Raw genomic sequence first — 23,578 nt, forward strand, 5'->3', positions numbered from 1 at the left:
CCCGTACGCGTACCATACGCGTACCACTAGAACCTGATTTGCACTAAAATTCCTCCCATACGCGTATCACATCCCCATACGCGTATGGCCTCCTCTCTATAGACGTACCATACGCGTTCCACCAGAGATGGGTTTTTGGACGGGACAGGGCTGCGTATCATACGCGTATGGCCCAACCCATACGCGTATCATACGCAAACTGATAGAAAATCAGATTTCCAGATCTGCACTCGCACCAGTTCATTCCTCACTCGTTTTCATCACTTCCAGCCTGCGATTTTAAGCCTAAAACAACATATTTTCATCCATTCTCTCATAACTTTCATCTAAATTCATTAACCTATTATCCTACATCGATTTTAACAATTAGTTTACCAATTTCTACTCATCAATTGGACAGTTATACATTCAGATTCTGTTTCTCCTATAAACACAACAACAACTCAACCAACATCCAAATCCACACCATAATTCATCAATTCAAACCAGAATTTCGTCCAGAAATCATACAGTATCATTAGTCAAGAAGAACAACATACAAATCAAATCAATTCACACATCAAAGAAGAAATCAAACTCATCAATTATGAAACCTGAAGAGGGGAAGGAACCCTCACTACCCTCTTATGCTTAAGTCACCATTTAGTGAACCCATTCTCCCCCTTACCTTGGATTGAAGCTTGATTCTTCCTCAACAATGGTGGAGTTCTTCTACCTCTTGCCCTAGTCTCTTATCTGAATTTCACGTTCTTCACTAATGTTCACTAATCTCCCTTTTCCCTCTTAATTCCCTTATTTTTTTTATTAAAACATACTAATTACTAAATTACTAATGGGCTTAGTACACCCCCATCTACTAATCACACACCTAGTCTAATTAAATTAAATCATCTTTTTTATTATATTATAGTTAAATTAACAAACTAATATAATAATAATAATAAAATACCAATTTAAGCACCAAATACACCAATAAATAAGTAATAAAATAAATATTGAAATCAGGGCGTTACAAGTTGCATCCAAATGTGCAAATGTTGTGGCAGGAGCAGGATCGGTCAAATCGTCTGCAGGTACATAAACTGCTTGAATAGAAGTTATAAACCCTTCTTTGGTAGAAGTAATTCTTTCTTGTAAAGTACCCATTTCAGTACCCAGAGTAGGTTGATAACCCACATCGGAAGGCATTCGGCCCAATAAGGCGGATACTTCGGATTCGGCTTGGACAAAATGGAAGATATTGTCGATAAATAGAAGGACGTCCTGCTCATTGACATCTCGGAAATATTCTGCCATATTTAGGGTAGTTAAACCAACTCTCATACGAGCTCCGGGCGGTTCATTCATTTGACCGTAGACTAGAGCTACTTTTGATTCCGCAATATTTTTTTTCATTAATTAGTCCGAATTCTTTCATTTCCATATAAAGATCATTTCCCTCGCGAGTACGCTCACCTACTCCGCCAAATACGGATACACCTCCATGAGCTTTTCCAATGTTATTGATCAATTCCATAATGAGGACTGTTTTACCTACTCCAGCTCCACCGAAAAGTCCTATTTTTCCGCCACGGCGATAAGGAGCTAAAAGATCAACTACTTTAATTCCTGTTTCAAAAATGGATAATTGTGTATCTAACTATATAAAGGCAGGCGCAGATCTATGAATAGGAGATGTTGTGCGAGTATCTACAGGACCCAAATTATCATTAGGCTCTCTAAGGACGTTGAAAATTCGACCAAGGGTTGCTCCGCCGACTAGAACACTTAGAGCAGCTCTCGTGTCAATCACTTCCATTCCTCTCTAATAAAATGGAAGTGATTAGTTATAAATTCAGAACTTTATGTTATATATTCTTCTTGTTATATATTTTTGAAGTTATTAGAGAAAAATTGATAATATAATATTTACAATTAAACACTATTAATACTATATTTTTTATATTATTATGAAAAATTAATTTCTGTAAATAAGTTAATTTTTAAAAATATTTTTGCATTTTTTATCTACCCGATCAATCCAACTCAAAACAACCCGTTGTTTTTTTATTCAATTCGATTTGGGCTTTATCGCATAATATTTTAAATCCAATTCAAATCAATTCTTTTAATTTTAATCGGTTTGAGTATCAAATTCTCTCAAAACCGAAATAAATTCGTCCGCAAACACCCCTAGATAAAACAGACACGTCTAGTTGGTCTGACCCGTTTTGTCGTCCTATTCATAGTCTAAGTCAATATTATTTTATCATTGTTATTGTCAAATTTTAATTTCATGTTTAATTACTTGACATGTTAGAACAAAGATCCTAATTCACCATTTCTTTAATGTTAAATTATAAATTTCCTATTATATTTGTTGCACACATTTATTTGACTTATATATATATATATATATATATATATATATATATATATATATATATATATATATATATATATATATATATATATATATATATATATATAAGGATAGAAAGTTTATGAAGAAAAAAAAGTTGCTAAAAAAAGTTGCTTACCTTTTTTTTTTGGCAGAAAAAAGTTGCTTACTTAAACCCTCATTCAGATTCTACTCCTCGTCTGCCACAAAACCCTTTCTCATCTTCCTCTGTGTTTGGCCGGAGACACCGATCACCACCGTCTCTCTTCCGTTGATTTCTCCGCTCATAATTCAGCTCTATTACAAACACTCGAATTTCCAGGAAATTTGATCATGGTCTTTGCGTGGCGTTAAAGTTTGCATCTTTTCCCTACCTTTTTTTGTTTTTCTTCCAAACGAATATTCCGCACTCACACTCACTCGTTTATATGATTAATATCTATGCTAAAGATTTTGAAATTATTTATCAAGTTATTATTATTGTTATGCTAAATTTGATAGCACCAATGAGAGATAGATAGAAAGAGTTGAATTTTATTGTTTGTCAATTTGGAACTTAGGGTAATTGATGTTTTAGGGTTTACTTTTTATTTGTTTATATTTTTATCATCACTGGATTTAGAAAATTAGTTAGTTCCATCTTTTTTTATTTTATTTTATAATAATTTAGTGAAAGACAAACTGTTTCTTTATTAAGAGTGAGATTCTTCCTTCACTGTTATTGCAGCTATATCATTGAATTACATTAGTTTTTGTAAACTTGAGTATTCTCAATTCTAGTTCGGGTACGGTGTTACAACTTCAGGATGAGTTTAAAGGTTAAACGTACAAATTGGGTGGGGAATATTTACCAGAAGTTTGAAGCAGTGTGCCATGAGGTGGATGGTATTGTAGGCCAGGTGCTTTTTCATTATTGCTTTGATAATTGATTTTGGATTTTGGATTTCTTTTCTTCATTCGCAGAGTTGTTGTATGAAACTTTATTTTCTCTTATTTGTCTTGATTCAGGATGCTGTTAAATATCTTGAGAATCGGGTCTATAATGTTGGAGACAGTATGAAAAAGTTGTATTCTGAAGTTGTAGAGCTACGATCTTTTCCTGCCTTGTCCGGTCCCGCTCCTACAAAATATGAAGCTCATTCAGTTGCTTTAAAAAATAATATTGGCTTATCGTTTAAGTCGGTTTGTAGTGTTGAAGATAAAGATAAAAATAAAAATGGGGTTGAGGAAAATCCTGTAAATAACTATATTGATCTTGCCAATGATCAACTGGCTAGTCATCCTGACAAACATGAACTTGTAAATCAAGTTAATAGCGAAACTCACACGGATTCGCTGGAGGTGGAAGATTCTTTCATAACTCGAAAAGAGGTTATTGATGACTCTAGAGAAACTTCTGTGGTTGAAAAAGAAGACTTGCATGCAAGCATTGAAGAGACTGCCATCAAGTCTGCATCTGAGCTAGAGAGTTTGTTATCTGTTGAAGAGAAGGAACCCCTTGAATTCTCAATGCATAGTCAATCCTATTATGGTTCTTCTGATAGTGCGTCTGGAATTTCGGTGAGAATTGAGGATACTAACAAAGTAAATGTTAAACAGGACCCATTTTTGATTTTTGAAGAAAATAATATGAGTTTATCTGCTGAAGTGTTGAATTCCACGTCTGTTGGTGTAACAGAATTAAGTAAAGCCTCTTTATTCAACGAATCAACTAATGTTGATAAGGGTGAAACTGATATACTAGCTGAAGTTTTACCTGTTGTATCATCTTCATCATGCAAAAGGCCTAATATCACAGAGACAAGAACTTCAGACTTCAAATGTTCCTTAGTTTCTGACAGTCCATATTCAGAATCTCACAAATGCAGTTTAGGTTATGTTGCTTCGTGTATTTCAGATAGTTCCGTAGCACATGTATGCTATGTATCCTCCCAAATAGCTGGCCAGGTCAAGGAATCCCATGACGGAATCATTTCCTCTTGTCGTTGTCAACCAATGGAATCAAATGGTTAGTTTTCTTAAAATTTAAATTTTCAGAAACTTTTGTTTGAATTCTTATTTAAGACTACAACAATTACATCACTCAAGCCTTTTTCTACTATATGGGTCGGCTACCTGATTGATGAGTTGATCCTATAATATCCTGTCATGTATACTTTTGTTTAATACTACATACGGGTTTGGGAGATACTTCCAAGGTCAATGAACTACCTTTGGATGATTTATTTAGAATCAGGCAATGCTTATATCTTCTGCTCAATACATGGCTATAATATCCTTGTCGGGTATAGCAAATATAACAACAAAGAAAGTCTTCCCTGTTAAGGGATATAGTCAGTGATTGTGTAAAATGTTACCTTTATTTGAAAAAAAAAAAATTACAACTTGATAAAACCTCAAAATCAGTGAAATATCTTGCCTTGCTATATGGGCTGTTGGCATAATGACATGCACACTTGAAGCCACATGACCAGGAAACTGGCTGATTTTGCTGATTTTGCGTGCTTGTAACAGAGACCAGAAAAGCAGTTAATTGTATGTTACTTTACTTTCATGTTGTCAATATTTTGTTGGAGTCAATATTATTTCTTTGGATTTTCAATGTTACATTGATGATCTTGACTAAGATTTTAAGTTGAGGTTACTTTGCCAGCTTCCTTTAGTATTGACTCATGGAAAAAATGAACTGTTTGGAATATTACAACAGTGGATATGCATATCATTTGAAAGTTCTTATAGGGAAATTGAAAGTTCTTACTTGTCATTTGAAAAGTTTTGATGATTATGCTTACTTGAAGTTGAAGTTATACTACTACTATGTTATTTGTCCACACTTGTCCTTGTGCTTAACTACTTTCATTCTAGTTTTTGTTGAATATTTTATTGTATGGATAAAATTCAAATAAATGGCGGTATTTAAATAACCAACAAAGAACAAATTCACAAATAACGATAAGAACTGAAAATTTCATAGAAATCTTATAATCAATGATCCTCATGAGCCTGTTCAAGTGTATTGTTACTTATCTGATATTGTTTTTGCTTGTGTTGTTGTTAAGATGAATCACGTTCTATAGAATCAAGCTTGGAAGATATTCAATTGAATAATGATACAAAGCTTGAAGAAAGCTGTGTATTTGTGGCTGATAGTGAACTCTATGCAGTCTCATACAGAATCCAAAAGCTTAGATCGTATAAGGTACTCGCGTAGTCTCTTCTAATAAACGTTGCAATGAGTAAAATTATTGCTTTAAGTAGATCATATATTGGTATTCTTATAATCTTATGTGTTTTGCTTTGAATAATTAAACTTGCCTATTACTCCCGCCATCTCTTAAAAAATGTTGTCACTTTTTCTATCTCAAAATATAATTGTTACTTTATAATATCAATATAACATTTATTGTTATTTTTCCACTAATATACATACTTTTTTTTAATGAATTTCACGCCACTAACTATAATTAATAAGAGTGTTTAGTAAATGATACTTATTTTACTGTTAAAATTAATACACCTAATCATTTTCTTAAAAACTGCGCACAATCTAAATAAGACACTTCATGAGTTTCTAAAATAACAATCTAAATAAGACACTAAAATAGCAAATAGCTATAGTTACTTTTAGTTATAGAAGAAAGTCTAGATTCTTTCACACATCTCTCTCATTTCCTTGTATTTTAGAGGAAAAAAAATGTAGAAGAAAAAGAAAAAGAAGTTTATTTTATGAAATAAGTTATGCTATTAAGAAATGAAGAAATCTTATGCATTACATTACTTTCATTTTTCATCCGACAGAAAAGAATCCAGGATGCATTTTGTTCGAAGAAGAGGTTAGCAAAGGAGTATGAACAACTAGCAATATGGTATGGAGACGCTGAAATGGAGCCAAATCAAGATACACCACAAACTCACGCCCTATTTAGTTCAAGAACATATGAGACCTCAAAGAATTTGCAAGTACAGCAAGCTTCTGAAACAGAGTGGGAGCTATTATAAATACAATCAGGTGGCATGTGTGTAAATAAGGAACAAATGCTACGGCTTTATTTATTTGCAATTGTGCATGTCAAAAGTGGCTGTGCTTGCTGAAATTATATTGTCTACGTTTCCGTGAATAACCTGCTAAAATAGTAAACTATTTGCTGTCGGAATTATTGACGGGACTTCTTAGAAAAGATTCCCTTTCTTAAATTCTTTTGTCAAGCTCTGCTAGTCTTTAAAGTTTTTCCTATGTTTAAAAATGGTGTATCAGCTATATTGATAGTTAGTTAATTGATTTTCTGATTACAGTCCAAAAAGTGTTCAAAAAGAAAAGAAAATACAATGGCATACTAATAAAAATTTCTGAATGTTTCCCTCATATGTGTGATGCATGTGCTTTTCAATCATGGTTATGAACCATGATGTTAGGAAAAGTTTTGATGGTTCTTCAACAGATATGCATATAGTATTTCATTCCATGTATCAGGGACTCCAGGTAAACACCAGTGAATACAATCAGCAAAAGATTTAGGGTTCGCTCTCTGCTCTTTGGTCAGGAGCTTGCCCTTTCGCTCGCCGTAAACTGAGGTGTGAGCATCTTTTCTGTACTCTGATAACTGGGTGATGTTCAACAGAGTGACATCTATTTTCAGATTCTGTAGTGAATTGTGTAATATCTGCATAATCTCAAGATTTGAGCCTGTACCCCAATATGAACCTTGGATCGGATATGATTCATTGAAGCAATTTTCATCACTTCCTGGATTCCATTCCCAGCTCCTGGAATAGATTCATGTCAATTTCACACCTTCAATCCCTTTTACGAAGATTGTAATATAAACTGTTAGCTGGGAAAACAAAGAGATTGTAACTTACCACAAATGTGTAGGAGACATACTCATGAAAAAGACATTCTGAGTAAACGGTTGGATATTTGATTCTAACCAACTTGCCCATGTTTTCAATGCCAGCATGTAAGCTGTAGTTACATTATATTCTTGAACTTGGTATGGTGATCCATATCTGAAACAAAACATGTTTTCAATAATTTGTCTGAAATAGCCATGAACGTTCATTCAACAATATACTCACGTCGCATTGATGAAAGGGCTGTGCATCCACCAAACATAACTCTCGAACACCAAAAAGTCAACTCCTTGCCAATGTTTGCCATGCTTAGCTATTGAGTCGAGCATCACCATTCTTTTATGTACTGTATGATTTGTTGCATGATCTGAAATTGATTCAACGAGGAATGGAGCCCAGTAGTACTCGATCGATACATTGAAATCCTGAAAAAATATAGCTATACAAAATTTCATTAAGTAAATTTTAACCAGCTAGGAGAACATAAGAGTGGCAAACTTTGATGTACCTCAGATTTGAAGATCTTCCTAGGTGGAATTCTAGTGAGGGATTTCTTTCCTTCAGGAATTACAGATTGCACCAAACAGATCATAGACTCAAATTGGCCTCTTTGTAATGAATCTCCAATAAACATTATTCTTTTATTCCTCAACATGAGCAACAACTTCAATGGATCAAACCTTGGCAGGTTACATCCATGAGGTTGCCACCTCCAATTCTTGTAGAAAGAATCAGGTCTCCCATTTTTCTTGCAAGTGGTCTGCTTGACCAAGTAAGGGCAACTCTCTTCTTCATAAAGAGGATAAGACACATTATCCCAAACCCATGTCCCTTCAAATACATTGCATTCCTCCGCAATGCGATCCTCTGGCGACACAATAACTGGTAATTTATTCTTTCCACCAGATGACATGCCATATAGTCGAAAAACATGGCCTTGCTTGATCTTCAAGTTATCTAGGACTAACCTTGCAACTGCTAAGATTAGAATTGAATACAATACAATTGGAAAAAGGGATTGGATCCGGCGATCCATTAAAGGCTTGAGAGACAGCAGCATTGACATGGGATGGGTGAATGAATAGAAAACTGTTATGATTCTAATTATTTTTGCACAAAATTTTCAAGTGTCATATTTCGTACACATAGCTTGCTTGAGTTTAAAGTAGTTTGAAACACACCCTTTGTAACAAACGGTTGGTAAGATCAAAGTTTAGGTGTTGATAATATTAAGATTGAAGGAACATAGGCATTTTAGAATGTCATGATTGTTCAAATTCAAAACATACTTATATTTGACAAAAAGTACAACGATTTATTTGATCTAGGAGAAATAAAAGTATAAATTTAGTTGTCAAAGTTTCCAATATATTTAGGTATACTTTAATTTCCATCTTTTCCCATTTCATTGCTTAATCACACAGCTATGAATTTTGCCTCCAATTTTGTGTGGCGGGTAGTTATTTTTTTTATAATACTTTCAACACTATCAAAATAAATCTCGTTCTATGCGATTAGACAATTATTGAAAAGTTTATTTCACATATGATTATGCAGTTAAATCTTCATAATATGGAGAAAAAATTAATTTCATGGTGTGTGAATTTTCATCCGGGGGAAGGAATAAATTATATTAAGTGGAGGCAAAAATCTAAATATCATATTCTTATGAATTTTTTTTCTCTTGCAGTTATGTCCTTCTCACAAATTTTGGGTGAAAATTCAAAAATGTTTCTAGAGTTCAGAAATGTATCTCCGGGCGTATTTATTTCACACAAAATTGAATATAAACGAGTGAACCACCCCCATTATACATAATTTTAGTTCGGAATTGCATCTCTGAACTTGTATCTAGTATACTTCGGAGATGCATATCTAAAAATAACTCTAATACCTCAAAAAAGAGACAGTATGAGCAAGATCTATAAATTAAAAGTTGTTGCATTTCGGATCTTGGACCTCTTATCGCCATGTTGTTACGATAACGCACATTGTATACCTACTTGATATTTGAAACACTGTCAAGTCTTTTACGTTTCAAATCTGCAAGTATATTTTTCGGCGCCACCCTTATTAAAAACATGTCTGAAACAATTTCCTTCTCCTTCGGTTTCAAGCGACATACAATAGGATGGCCAGCTAGCTCGATTTGCCAAACACGATTATGTAAACCATAAATCACATTAAATTTACATGTATCATTCACCTTAGAGTATCCGTGCAATTTAAACGGGCACTCACACACCATGCTTGCCTTTTATAAGAAATATTGTCGGACCTTCCTGTTACAATGCCAAACCCCAATTTCCTGGCCTCCATGCAGACCCATTCAAGCATATATTCACAAGCAGTAAACATTTCATTTCTAAATTGTTGACCAACATCTATCTCAACATCAACCGGTCTAGCGCCCCATTTAACATCATCCTTCACCTCATCCGGTTTAGCATCAACATTCACTTTATTCGGTGTTACATCATTTCCTACAGCTGCTTTGGGAAACATATTCTGGTGCACCATATCTAATACGAACCAAAACATTAAAACGGCTAAAAAATCACAGTAACTGAAATAATTCAGAGATGTATCTCCGGACTCAACGTTCATTTTTTCAGCTCAAGAACAAGATTAATGCAAGCAATGAGGTACGAAATGAGTGGACTTTATCTTAATTTGCAGCTTCTATTGCTTCCTTTGTTGTGATAAAACACAAGGATGATGATTTGGAGTCGAAAAGTTGATTGAAAAATGGGTTTTTAAGGATTTTGGGTTATGGGGGAGGTATGGAGTATGGGAGAGGTGAGCATGCAAGGTAGTGACATATTCAATTTTCTGCTTGACATTTTCGAAGATGCATCTTTGAAAATATTACTGAATGGTTAGATGATAAACCATCTCAATGAAAAACGCTTAGTAAATGGGTTCAGGAGTGTTTTCAGAGATACATTGCCGAATACACTCCAAAAAATTTTGGAGATGCTTCTCCGGACCAAATTTTGGAAAAAAATAGGGTGACTACTTGATTTACGAAGGAGAGGTGATTCAAGGTGCATCCAAAGGTGTCACAGAGGAAAAATTGAGATTGAGCTATTGATTAACTTAACTCACGAAGCAAGATTCGCCACCGAATTTTATTGTTTCCAAAGGAAAGGGAAATACTCATTTTGACTTATTGTCAAGTACTTACTTCTTGTTTGGTTAGATCTTTCTTTACCTATATTTTATTTTATGATTTAGGATAGTCTCTTCATCTCCTCCCCTTCTTAAATTTCCAAAATCTACTCCCTTTTTTAAAACCTTCTTACTTTCAAACTTAAAACCTTTTCATAATAAACCTTGACTTTGTCAATCGATCATCAAACTTTTTCTCAATAAATGCTAAAAGCTTAAGCATATTCAAACTCTTTCAAAAATGTAAAAGATACAAACATCATCAAATTTATTTTGTGCCTTTGTGCAATTTTCTTTTAAAACCTTTAAAAAAACGAAGAACATCAGTCTAATTCTTGTAGTGATGCAAACCCAAAGTCCCTAAGAGTTGAGGTTGCAGTTGTTGCTATTTTCCACTTGTATGTTGAGAATTGTCTTGTTGATTAAATCCAAGCAAAATTCCCTGTCAAGATGATGCAAATACATACACCCTCATACTTGTGGATGGCAATTGATATTTTTCACTCGAATGTGACAAAATATCTTTTCCATATAAAACAAAACAAATCTCTGTATTTCTTTTTTTAGCAAAACTACAAATGCTCTGACTTCCCTATTGCACTTAAGAGGTATGTAGGCACAAGATACGACGTCTTGCCGAACATAATAAAATAATTTTTTTCTCATCCCCTAATCTTTTTGCAAGCAACCTTGTTTTAAGATAACACAGATTTTCAAGAGGTTCCCATGGAGTACCATGGATGTGAGGGGTGCTAACACCTTCCCCTTGCATAACCAACCCTCGTACCTAGATCTTTTCTTTTGTTGGGTTTTATCTTTATTTTCCCTTTCCTTTGGAAATAATAAAGTTCAATGGCGACTCTTGCTTTATGAGTTAAGTTAATCAATAGCTTAATCTCAACTTTTTCGCCGCGATAGATTGGCGACTCTGTTGGGGATAGTCCCTAAGTGGGTTGAGCCTAACTTGTTTATTTTTGTTATATTATTACTTGTTGTTTGCTTTTATGTTTTTTTTTTGCTTTGATGATCTATGTGTGGTGAGACAAAGTCCTATACCTCGACTCGAGTGCACAATAAAATATGATGGTGGTATAGTTATTTTGCTTTATGTGGAGTTAATCCTTAGTAATCTAACTTGAGAACTCCGATTAGTGGAGGCCTCTTTGAGGGGTAGTATTATCCTGCGAGTTTTCATAAAGGTGTTATTACTTTTTAACCTAAGAAGTTGAGGACCTTAGAACCCTTTAACCCACTCTTGGCCTTTTTAGGATGTAGTGCGGTGAATATTCAGGTGTAGACTTGGAAATGTTGATACACGATGCTACACTCAGAGGAGTTTATCTTTAGAATATTATTGGCTGACAAGTAAGTTGTTTAAGCCGATAATATCTGAAAGATGGATCTATGACTCTGGAAACCTTGTAGAACCTAGTTCTTGTACAGATGATATAACCATAGTACATACTTTGTGGGATGCTTGTTGTCTTTGACTCCATGCTCGTGACGTCGAATCTTTAAACCTACTTTGTTTTCGATCTTGTTTGTGATTGTTGCATAATCATGCACTCATGCATTCATGAATATCCTTTTTCACTTGGTTTTCAAGGAATTTAGAGTTTCTCTTAGGAAACATCGCAAGTGTTGTACCCAAATTTTGACCCTGAGATCCAACATCATTTTGTGCATAGTGTGATCATCATCATCATCACCATAATTGTCCATAAATCATTTGCTAACCAAATATACAAAAAAAAAGAGATTGTGTTTTGATTGTTGCTTGTTTCCCAAGGTAGGTGGTTGATCATGAGACTCAGGCAAGATTAGGGTTTTGAGACACATAAAGGAGCTCAAGAATTCTCATATGCTCAAAGGATTCCCCTCATTAATATCCAAGTCGAAATGTGGCTCAATTTAAGATCAACAACTCCCAATTTCATCTGGTGCACAAATTAGGGTTTTTGAGCTAATTCATCTGGGGAGTTGACTTTTAATCAGGACATGGCTCCATAGCTCAAACCATGATCCAAGGATCTCCAATGCACCATTATAATCCACTCATGTCATTCATTTGAAAAGGAGAGCTTGATTCAATTGAAATGCATAAGGATGCAATTCATCTGGAAAAAGTCAATTGTTTAAGATTACCTTTGACTTTTGGGAAATTTGGTCAACTATGGACTTTTGAAGATAAAAATCATTAAGATATGGTTATTAGACTCATTTTATTAAGAAAAATCAAGAAAATCAATCAAGAATAAAAAGTCAACAAAAGTCAAAGTTGGAAGGAATATTCAAAAACACTTAGAAATTTTAGAGTTTCTCAAAATTCAAAATTCAAAATTCAAGTAAGAACTGAAAAATCTTCCAACATGAAAGTTGTAGATCTTGATCCATACAAAAACTTTGTCACATATAACTTTTTCCTAAAAAATGAATCATTTGAGAGTAATGGGATCATGAAAAAGACTTAGAAAAATTCTAAGTGTTTTAACCTAGTTTCCCCCTAACTTTATGGACATTTTTCACCGAGATCCAAGATGAATCTGTAGGGGAACCAAACTAAAGTTGAAGAGAATTGTGAGAGATTTACAAAGAGTACTCAAACACCTCCATAGCATGTTTAGTTTGGGAGAATCGAATTAAAAAAAGAAGGAACCATAGCACTTGAATTTCAAGCCATTTCGCGAAGAACCAAGTTTCAAACTTTGAATCAAATATGCATAATCCTTGCTTGCAGACCCTATAACTTGTTCAAGACACCATAATCAGATGATTTCACTTGCTTTTAAGCCATTACCCAAGTGTTTCAAGCATTGTCCAAGAATTCATTTCATTTCAAGACTAAAGGCAAGACTTCCATTTTGAAAAAGCCATCTTTAATCACAAAGTCCACTCTCCTTGAGCTACCATCTTGCTCCTTCTGCACACACTCAACCTAAAGCTTAGACACAACATGTTTAAAGTATCCAACCACTCCAAGCATGCTTATACTATGCATTGGAACCATGTCTTGCAACATTGCTTCAAAAACAAGTTATGGAACCTTAAGGCTCCATGTGATCAGACTCAAACCCTAATGTTTCTCTATAAATATAGACCATTTCTAAGCTTCAAAACACTCCAGAAATCCCCCTCAAGCCTCTCTAAAACTCTCTCAAATTAGAGTAGGAAATATTTCTCCATTTTTTAGCTTTGAAGTCCATAACTTCGAATCTCTCCTCTCTTGCAAACTCTTGGAAAATTAACCATCCAAACACCTTCTATATAGCATACAGACACGTATGTATGCATTAGAGTCCAACTAAAACACTTGAATCCAAACCTCCATATCCCACTTGTTCATCATTGCAGGTCGAGGTCCACAGAGGAATCAAGGTGCTTCCAATCCAAACCAAACATTGCAATAGCTTGCTGGGGGTACAGTGAAGCTTACATGATCATTACAACACTTCCAAACCTCCATTAATCCAGGTTTTTATCTCCAATTTCATAGGTATAAAACTCAACTTTGAACTCCATGGTTTAGACACCAATTGTTGCATTTCTTGATACCAGATTGTTTGTTTTTATGTGCTGAATTAAAGCCCTAAGGTATTAAAGATTGATTGTTCATGTTAGCCATTTAATTTGAATTTGAAATTCTAGGGTTCTTCACATTTTCTGAAAAATTCAAGAGCTACAGTTAATATAAATGAATGAGTGATACATGGTTGAGTTTGTGATTAAATTCGGAACATGTTTGCCTTTTATATTTTTGAAAATGGTTGAGTTTTGGTGTTGACGAATTTCCAAAAAATCATAGTGTCGTGAGCTTGAAGATGAAGTTTCATTTTGAAATCATGGGCTTGTTTTATTTTATGTTTAATGGAATTTGTTTCATAACTGACTAAATTGTTTAGTTCAGTTGGCAAGCATGTGCGATCTAAGGCTTTACTATACAAAGGCGTGGGTTCGATCCACCCCTTTTTACAACTTTGTGAATTATTTTCATTTTTTTAAGCACTTGAAACTTGTCTTCATATATTATTTGCTGGAGGCACCTTATGATCACACACAAGCACTTGGCTCAGTGGGTAAGCTTTTAGCTTGCAAAGGTGAGGGTGTGGGTTCAAACCCCATTGGCAGCAATCCTTTCTTTTTTAGCACTAATTTCCTCTATTTCTTTTGCAAATTTAGTTAATTAATTAAGATAGCAAATAAACTTATTTTTAAGTGATTTTTTGCATATTTCTTATTTAACCTTTCTATTTTATGAATGTACTTTTAAAATCCAAAAATATTTAAGATTAAATCAAAAAGAAGTCTTTTATATGTTTAACAACCTTTTTAAATCATTTCTTTTGAATTTTTTTCCACCTAGTAACTTGTTGATACTTTGTGTGAGTTAATTAGGGCTAGGTTAAAATCAACTTTGATGATACCATGTTCCCTTAGACCAATCCTCCTTTAGGATTTTGCTTTTAATCAAACTTAAAATCAATTAGGTTTAGTAGTTTCAAAACCCTAATTTCAAAACCCTAAATTGAAACATCTTTGATCCTTGGCTTCAACCATACCAATATAACTTGTAGCTTTGATCTTTTCCCACTTGTATGTATACATTTGTTGACTTTTATCCTTGTATATTCATAACTTGTTTATAGTATTATCATTGTATATATATATACTTTGTTTATTAACCACATGCATGAGATATTCATCCATCATCCATCATATTCATTCACACATGAAATGATTCAAAGGTATAAACATCCTCCTATCCATCATTTACATTTGAGTCTTATACATTGATATCTTTGTTATAAACATCCTCTTTTATATTTGTGCTTAGTATTGTTAAAGCTTTTCACCCCACTTGTTTTGAAAATGGTTTTGTATTGTTAAAGCTCAACTTTTAAATTAACCCTTGGTTTTGTATTGTTAAAGCTCGACCAACTTCTTTTATTAAAACCTAGTCTTGTATTGTTAAAGTTTGGCTCCTTATAAAAACTTGTTAAGTATTGTTAAAGCTTAACATTTTAAAAACCCATTGAGTATTGTTAAATCTCAACATCCAAAAAGATTTTGGCCATTTAGTAGAAAATATATTTAGTAGAAAATATTAGCTTAAAGACTAAACCTCACACTCTCGTGGATTTGAATAAAATCACGCTCCTTAACTGTAGGATTTTGCTCTCTCTCGCCCACTTAAATCAAGGAACACGTTTTGAAAACTAAACAAGTTCTAATTAATCCTAAAGCGCTCTCGCTGTGTTTAGGATTAATGCCTAGTTTTTACTATCTGGTTCGACCCTCACGCTCTCATAGTGCCGGTTCGAACCTTAATAGATTTCTCACTCTCGTGACGAAATATGGTAAGTATCCTCTCACTCTCGTGACAAGGTTACCTAAATAAATATTAAAAACATAAACCAAAACAGAATGTAATAATAATAATTTAAGTCAATACAATTATTGAGTCCCGTCGAAAACGACGATCCTCACATACCTGACTCAAAACAATTTAGTCGAACATGGAATTAAGCGTAAACAAATTAAACGTGAGGATTGAAATTAAGAACAACATGGTAATTAAATTAACAACGATAAATGAAAATAATAATAAATTAACAGAATGAAACCTGTAAATGATGAAATAAAGGTAATTGGAATTAACTTCTAAAATTATCCTTTGTGTACAATGACTGAAACTGAACTCATAATATGTCGACACTTGACAATCGGGTACAGAATTAAAATGAAAGAAAATAGTACCTAAAGCTAATGGTGTGGTAGTTTCTTAATGTGAGAAACTACCATTTTTACATGGTAAAATTTTCTGCCTAAAAACTAAGAATAAATCTTTGCTCTGAAAAATGGTGGAACAAAGAAGAAGAAGAAGAAGAAGAAGAAGAAGAAGAAGAAGAAGAGCCCATGTTGTGGAACTGCTCCCCTTTTATTCCTCTGTTAGATGCTTGTAACGTTCTTTTTGGGAAGAATAAGGACTAGTGGCTTCATGGAGAAAAGTCTGGAAGACCGGGCTTCAAAACTGTGCGTGCATGGAATATGTGGCTGAGTTGTAAAATAGATTCTAGAGATTAACTGTGCCGAGGGGCACAGAGCTTTTTGTGCCGAGGGGCACATCTTATTTATATATATTCTTCCGTTAATAAATCTAACAATAAAAGCACATCCACTTCACAATAAAATCCTGGCACCACACTAATAAAAGAATAGCAGTCTATTGATAACATGATAACAACCATGATGATTAAATTTAAAGTGCAACGGAAACATAAATTTAGTACACGGGAATCTTCATGCGGGTTACGGCATTATGTTAGCCCATGGAACAATCATCATATTTTAATTACATATCAGTTTTTAATACTAGTAATCACGTTTTAGTTAGAAGACGATAAATGGCTTACACTTACTACATGAATCCACCATTATAATTAAATTTATTATTATTATTATAGTTATTTTAATAGTTTAAAGTTCTACTATCATTCTTTCTTTCTTCACATGGAGGCTCTTGTTATCATATACCTGAAATTCAATAGAAATATCGGCATAATATGACATAAATAAAATAAAAACGGTACTAAAATGCATGCGAGACAAGTCGAATAAATATAATTTCGCGTTATCAACTCCTTAGATCCCTGCAATTCCGGTATAGAATCCTACGACCACTAGGCCTTTTGGAATAGAGATGGATTTCCAATTGGCTGGACGACAGAATCCTGCTCAACAAACTACAATTCCTCAAGCTGTTATGACTACTGCTTCTGCTGTAGTAAATCCTTTTCCTATCCATAATGAGAAAATTTTCCATGGTGCACCTTCTGAAGGTATGGGAATAATGGATGAGTTTGAAGAGCAGTTTCTAGAGATGCCGAAAGAGATCAAGGCCCTAAGAGGAAAAGATCTATTTGGGAAAGAAGTCAATGATCTTTGCTTGGTTCCGAATGTCATAGTTCTCACCAAGTTCAAACTCCCCAAATTTGAGAAGTGCAAAGGGAATTCCTATCCTCACAGTCATCTTATCATGTATGTCTGAAAGATGTCTATGCACACTGAAGACCAATGCTTGTTGATTCATTACTTTCAAGATAACTTATCTAGAGCTGCTTTGAAATGGTATATGGGCTTGGATAGTACACACATTCGTACTTTCCATGACTTGGGTGAGACATTTATCAGACAATACAAGTACAACATTTATATGGCGCCAGACAAAGATCAACTATGCGCTATGTCCCAGAAGGAGAAAGAATCATTCAAAGAGTACGCGCAAAGATGGCATGAACTAGCCGCTCAAATTATCCCTCCGATGGAAGATAAAGAAATGACTAAGGTGTTCCACGAGACCCTAAGTACATTTTACTATGAAAGAATGGTGGCAAGCGCACCTAATGATTTTACTGAGATGGTAAACATGGGGATGTGACTTGAAGAAGGTATCTGTGAAAGTCGTCTAAGTAAAGAAGTTGGTTCATCATCGTCATGTGGTGGAATAAAAAGGTTTGGTAGTAACTTTACCAAGAAGAAAGAAGAAACTGTAAGCTCAATTTCAAGAGGAAGAAAAAGACAATATCAGCCTCAATAGATTGATGTTGTTATTCCCATTGTTAATCAGGCTCCGCAACAAAATGTTTAGAGACCTCAACAACAGCCTCGACAACAGGATCCTCAGCAACAAAAACAACAAAGGTATCCACCTTATGATCCCATTCCAATGACTTATACTTAACTTCTCCCTACGTTGTTGAAAAGGAAATTGGTTCAACTGAGGGATCCACAACCTCCTTCCGCTAATCCTCCATACTGGTACAAGGCATATGCTTATTGTACATTTTACAAAGGTGTTCCTGGTCACACTGTTGAAAACTTTTATCCTCTTATGAGTGAAGTTCAAAAACTGGTCCGAAGTGGTATGCTCACCTTCAGAGATGTTAATCCAAATGTTCAAGAAAATCCATTACCCAATCATGGGGATGTTAATGTTGTGCACATTCAATCTGGTTATAAACATGTATACGACGTCTGTGAATTGACAAAATCTTTGGTGCAAACGCACGCTATCTTGTGCGAACTCGAATAATTTCTCTTCATGATTATAGTGGTTGTCCAATATGCTCAAACTCCATCCGTGGGTGTCTGACTATGGTTGACGATATTCAAAGATTGATGGATAGAAGAATTATCAGTATGACAAGAAGAATAAGAAGAAACGAAGAAGTTCACTCTGTTAACATGGTACATGGATGCCCTGGGAGATTTCAAATCTGTGATATTCGCTTAATCAGAGAACCATTGGTTCAAGTGCATATCAACCTATGCAAGTTGGCTCTCTATCAACATGATCATGCTGCCTGTAGAATCTGTTCTGAGAATCCCCGAGGATGTCGTCAAGTCAGAAAAGAAATTCAGAAGATATTGGACGAGAGGACTCTCCACATTACTTATGAAAGAAATGAAGATAGTGACATTGATGTGGTGACTGCTAAATTCAAAGTCCCTGAAGTTGTGGAGGTACCATATGATAGTCAGAATGCTGCCATTATTCCTCTCACGATTCATATGCCAAAGCCGTTTCCTTATGATTCTAGTACTATTGTTCCTTGGAAATATGGTTCTACCATTTTAGCTAGGAAGGAAGAAATTAAACCGGGTCCTGAGCCAACTATTGTGAACATTGTTGACGTATGTCGTATGACTCGAAGTGGTCGTTTGTTTTCTCAAGTTCCTTCTCAAAAAGATATGCCTAGAAAAGACCTTGGCAAGGAACCTGTGGCTGTAAAGCTTGTCTTTGAGACTAAAAACGACGATGCAGAAGAATTTCTGAATTTGATTAAGAAGAGCGGCTATAAGGTGGTTGACCAACTTCTCCAGACAAAATCAAAGATATCACTGTTGGCTTTACTAGTACACTCCAAAGCTCACTGGAATGCACTAATGAAGGTCTTGAAGCAAGCCTATATTGAGCATGATGCAACATTCGAGCAATTTGATAATGTTGTTTCCAATATCACCGTCAACAATGTACTAAGGTTTAGCAAAGAAGAACTTCCCCCAAAAGGTCTATAGCACAATCATGCCCTACACATATCCATGAAATGTGGAGAGGACACCCTGACAAATCATCATTGAATGTTATGCCAAATAGCACCTTAGAAAGATCGTCCTACCAAGGGGCACCTATAAGGCTGAACGAAATTGTTGTGAAAGCCTTTGATGGGTCCAAGCGCACTGTCATCAAAGAGATTGATCTACCCATCCGCATCGGACCTCATGATTTTGAAATTACTTTTCAGATAATGGATATTTATCCCGCTTACAATTGTTTATTGGGAAGACCATGGATCCACAATGCTGGAGCCGTCACTTCTACTCTTCACCAAATGATAAAATTTTCTATGAATGACAAGCTGATAACCGTCTATGGAGAGCACACCATGCTCATTAGTCATTTATCCTCCTTTCATTTTGTTGATGCTGACCTTTAAGAAATTGGTGTTAGAACATGAAATGTTCTAATCAATATTTCTAGTTTTGATGATAACAGTATATATGAATTTTGTATAAGTCAATATGGTACTCTAATTATTCATGTTTTCCATTTCAGGAAAAGTCTAAAAAAGTGCACAAAATTAGCATTCAAAAGCTCTGACCCAAAAGATCTGGATGACTTCATCAGAACATGGTCTGGAAGACATCAGAAGATGGTCTTGAGAAAATCAGAACATGATCTGGAAGGCATTAGAAGATGGTAATCAGAAGCAAGGCTCTGAATATCTGATGGTATCACGCTGCAAGGAACTTCCAAAGTCTGATGACTGAAGTTATATTCTGCACCAACGCTGAAGACTCTGATATTCAAACGTCATTCTAATAGTCAGAGTCCAGAAGCAAGTACAAGATGAAAAAGCTACAACGTCAAATCTGACTGACAAAAGGAACGTTAGAAGCTTCAAAAGGCAAAGTCGGCAAGAGCAGTTGAAACAAGGCTCGAGGTAGTTGACAAAAGAGTGAAACATTAAACGTAGCAGTGTACTATTCACATAAAGTATTAAATGCTCCTCAACTGTCACTTTTCTCATTGCCTGTATAAGTGATACTCTGGATGCTGAAGAACTAGATAACACACGCTGAAGTAATCTTACGCTGCCAAATTGATTCTCAATGTTATTACACAAACAACTAACAACTTCATCTTCAACCTCACAAATATTGTAATATCTTAGTGAGTGTTAAAACTTAATTTTGAGAAAAAATACTTGGTGATTATAGCTTATTAAGAAGCACATTAAACTCTTGTAATATTATTTACATCTTTGTAAAAGGAATACCTAGAGTGATCAAGTTGTGATTTGTATACTCTAGAAGACTTAGAAGTTGTCTAAGTGGAAAACCATTATAATCAAGATTGATTAGTGGATTAAATCCTCAGTGGAGGTAAATCACTCTGTCAGGGGTGGACTGGAGTAGTTTGATTAACAACGAACCAGGATAAAAATAACTGTGTGATTATTTTTTATCTGCCATTTGTAGAAACAACCCTTATTCGATCCCCCCTTTCTAAGTGTTTTTCACTCTTTCAATTGGCATCAGAGCGCCGATTCTAGGTGCAAACACTTAACAGTGTTAGAGAAAATATTTAGGAGAAAAACACGAAAATGGTAGATCCAGTTCCAACTCCTACTGAGAAAAACAACAATGGTAACAATGGAAGTAACCGTTTCAATGGATACAATAGACCACCAGTCTTTGATGGTGAGAACTTTGAATACTGGAAAGATAGGCTTGAAAGTTACTTTCTATGTCAAGATGGTGATTGTCGCTACCGTGAAAAATGGAATCAGAGTCGCCACTAATATATTTATCCCATCAAGGGAAAGGAATACCAGGAAACCTAACTCAGAATAAGAACAAGGTCTTTCGACCAGAGAATAGGGTACGAGAGTCGGTTACGTGAGGGGAAGGTGCTAGCACCCCTCACGCCCATCGTACTCGATGGTATCCACCTATGTTTGTTTCTATCTAAAGGGTGTGTCTATGTCTAAAACCTAAATGCGAATGCATGCAAAATAAATACGGGGAAAAGAAGGAATTATTTACAAGTGTGCTCGCTTAGGCCCCGCGACCCAATGCCTACGTATCCTTTACAGGAATCAGAGCGACCGTAGTTCGGCTCAATAGTTTCCATTTGTTTTGTGTTTTTTAGTTGAACAGAGGTTAAGGTTACAATCCAAGATGCTCGACCTTTGGAGACTTATACGCCTAATTTTGGAATGGACTCAACATGTTCTTAAGCAGCATAATGAACTTGGGTTTGTGTTTTTTATGTAACTACATGATGAACAAAACCCAATACAAGGTTTCGCACCACTTCATCACTTTGTTTTAATTTGAACCTTTATTAGGTGTTTTGAATGTTTTTGGTTGGGTATTTTTTAAGGGGATTTACTTTGCGATTTTAATCACATAAAAATGTATAATGATCGAGAAACAGATTAGGGAATGAATCCCACTCATTTCTCTCCAATTATATAGTGATCGAGAAACAGATTAGGGAATGAATCCCACTCATTTCTCTCCCACCAAGTGATTGAGAAACAGATTAGGGAATAAATCCCACTCATTTCTCTCTCACTTTTAGTAAGGTGTGATTCGCATCTTTATTTATTAGTGTTTTAATGTTGAAAGAAAAAAGAAAATAAAAAAGGGGAGACTAACCTAATTTCTAGCCTATTGTTATTTACAAGTCTAAATCCTATTTAAGACTAACCTAAAATCTAAGGGGAATTAACTAAGAAGAAAGTTGTTTAAGTTGACTAAAGTCAACTTTAACAACTAGGGGTATTTTAGACATTTCACAAAGCATGAAAATATTCACAAAAAGGAAAGAATTAGAATCTAAACTAAAAATGAAAATATTCACAAGCAATTTTTGTATTTTTTATCCATTGTTTAAGACTATTTCCAAAAATTAAGACTAAGAACTATTTACTTTCTATGTATGAACCAATCAAAACATAAAACAAATCAACAATTAAAATCTAATTAAAACAATTATTCCTAAAAATTCTAACTGGCCAAAAACTATTTTTATCAATTTTATCTAAGCAAAAATCAATTAATATGCAAAAAAGAATAAAAGGAAGAAAATTATTTTTATATTTTTATTACCAGCATGGGGGTGAGGAAGTAATAGAGAAAAGCACTGCATTCTAATTGAAGGCGCATTGGGCCTGAAATGACTGGTGCAGGAATCAAAAGTGGCGCAAGGTCCAGTTCCAAAACGTGGCCCAGACTGAATTCTCATTTAGTCCAATTATTCCTTTTTTCAGTATGATACTCACTTAGGCTATAGTATTCTATGTTAAAAAAAACGTGACATGCATGCAACAACAAATCAATGGGTCAAGTATCAATTAAATGAGCCTAAAAATTCATAACATGCAGGCCAATCAGGAGACTCAACATGCCATCCAATCATTGTCATAAGATAAAAATCAACACAATTATGGGAAGGGTGGCCAATGAGCGCGTGACAGGTCAGCTTGACCGTTAAGAGAGATGGAGGATGACAGACGCCGGAGATTCCACTCCGGTGGGTCTACGGCGGCGGTCCACTAATATTTTCCAGAAATTTACGAACCATATATCATTTCACTCGATTTTTCATGTGGATCACGAATCCGGCCTTGGTTTTCACTGAATCTTTCTCTATCTCCTAAACCGAAACCAAATCGGAAACCTTGACTCTTGCTATTTCCACAAAAAACAAAACTACTTTCACCAATCTACTCCTATTCATTCACAGAACTCAAAAAGATGACTCAAACATATATACACGCAACGAACTTTCAGAGATCAAAGCATCAAAATCAAGAATGGGAGAATTCTATACAAAGTTCAACAAGCAATGATATGTACAATATATGCTCTTCATCTACACATATTGATAGAACGTTGAGAGCTTGGAGATATTACCTGGAAGAGTTCTTGAATGAGTATCTTCGCAAAACCCCGACTCTTCGTGCTTTGAATCCGGATCTTGAAGGTGATGAGTGTTGAATGCAGTATAGGGCAAGCAACAAAAGAAAGATTTGGAAATATTGATCCGGGAATTATCGTCCTCAGAGATGGAGAGATGCCATTCAACAGTTTCTACGGTTTCGAGCT

At 34.9% G+C, this 23,578-nt stretch overlaps 2 protein-coding genes and 1 pseudogene across 4 annotated transcripts; 1 reads left to right on the plus strand and 2 right to left on the minus strand.

Annotated features, from left to right (window-relative positions):
- Positions 1 to 247: 247 nt before the first annotated feature.
- Positions 248 to 1,808, minus strand: LOC131618746 (ATP synthase subunit beta, chloroplastic-like; annotated as a pseudogene).
- A 683-nt stretch (positions 1,809 to 2,491) lies between these two features.
- LOC131620369 (uncharacterized) lies at positions 2,492 to 6,574 on the plus strand. Of its 3 annotated transcripts, none has more exons than XM_058891423.1 (5): positions 2,492 to 2,735; positions 3,161 to 3,279; positions 3,389 to 4,388; positions 5,440 to 5,579; positions 6,179 to 6,574. In XM_058891423.1, exons 2-5 carry the CDS (start codon positions 3,187 to 3,189, stop codon positions 6,377 to 6,379), a joined length of 1,434 nt encoding a protein of 477 aa, XP_058747406.1. In that variant the 5' UTR covers positions 2,492 to 2,735; positions 3,161 to 3,186; the 3' UTR covers positions 6,380 to 6,574. The 3 variants fall into 3 exon arrangements, with proteins under 3 accessions (XP_058747406.1, XP_058747407.1, XP_058747405.1); XM_058891424.1 differs by having other exon boundaries at positions 3,186 to 3,279; XM_058891422.1 differs by having other exon boundaries at positions 2,493 to 2,735; positions 3,108 to 3,279.
- A 131-nt stretch (positions 6,575 to 6,705) lies between these two features.
- Positions 6,706 to 8,353, minus strand: LOC131620370 (protein trichome birefringence-like 31). The gene is made up of 4 exons (XM_058891426.1): positions 7,740 to 8,353; positions 7,457 to 7,656; positions 7,241 to 7,387; positions 6,706 to 7,144 (listed from the first exon to the last, which is right to left on the minus strand). Exons 1-4 carry the CDS (start codon positions 8,295 to 8,297, stop codon positions 6,790 to 6,792), a joined length of 1,260 nt encoding a protein of 419 aa, XP_058747409.1. The 5' UTR covers positions 8,298 to 8,353; the 3' UTR covers positions 6,706 to 6,789.
- Positions 8,354 to 23,578: the final 15,225 nt, after the last annotated feature.

The sequence above is a fragment of the Vicia villosa genome, linkage group LG7 (genome assembly GCF_029867415.1).
Source record: "Vicia villosa cultivar HV-30 ecotype Madison, WI linkage group LG7, Vvil1.0, whole genome shotgun sequence".
NCBI lineage: Eukaryota > Viridiplantae > Streptophyta > Magnoliopsida > Fabales > Fabaceae > Vicia > Vicia villosa.

What these genes read in the sequence shown, in the direction of transcription:
- LOC131620369 (XM_058891423.1), top strand. Translation starts at nt 3,187, where the DNA reads ATGAGTTTAAAGGTTAAACGTACAAATTGGGTGGGGAATATTTACCAG. An exon ending in TGGATGGTATTGTAGGCCAG is followed by an intron (nt 3,280 to 3,388) that starts GTGCTTTTTCAT and finishes GTCTTGATTCAG; the next exon opens with GATGCTGTTAAATATCTTGA. An exon ending in AAAAGCTTAGATCGTATAAG is followed by an intron (nt 5,580 to 6,178) that starts GTACTCGCGTAG and finishes TTCATCCGACAG; the next exon opens with AAAAGAATCCAGGATGCATT.
- LOC131620370 (XM_058891426.1), bottom strand. Translation starts at nt 8,297, where the DNA reads ATGTCAATGCTGCTGTCTCTCAAGCCTTTAATGGATCGCCGGATCCAA. An exon ending in GGAAGATCTTCAAATCTGAG is followed by an intron (nt 7,657 to 7,739) that starts GTACATCAAAGT and finishes ATATTTTTTCAG; the next exon opens with GATTTCAATGTATCGATCGA. An exon ending in AGCCCTTTCATCAATGCGAC is followed by an intron (nt 7,388 to 7,456) that starts GTGAGTATATTG and finishes GTTTTGTTTCAG; the next exon opens with ATATGGATCACCATACCAAG.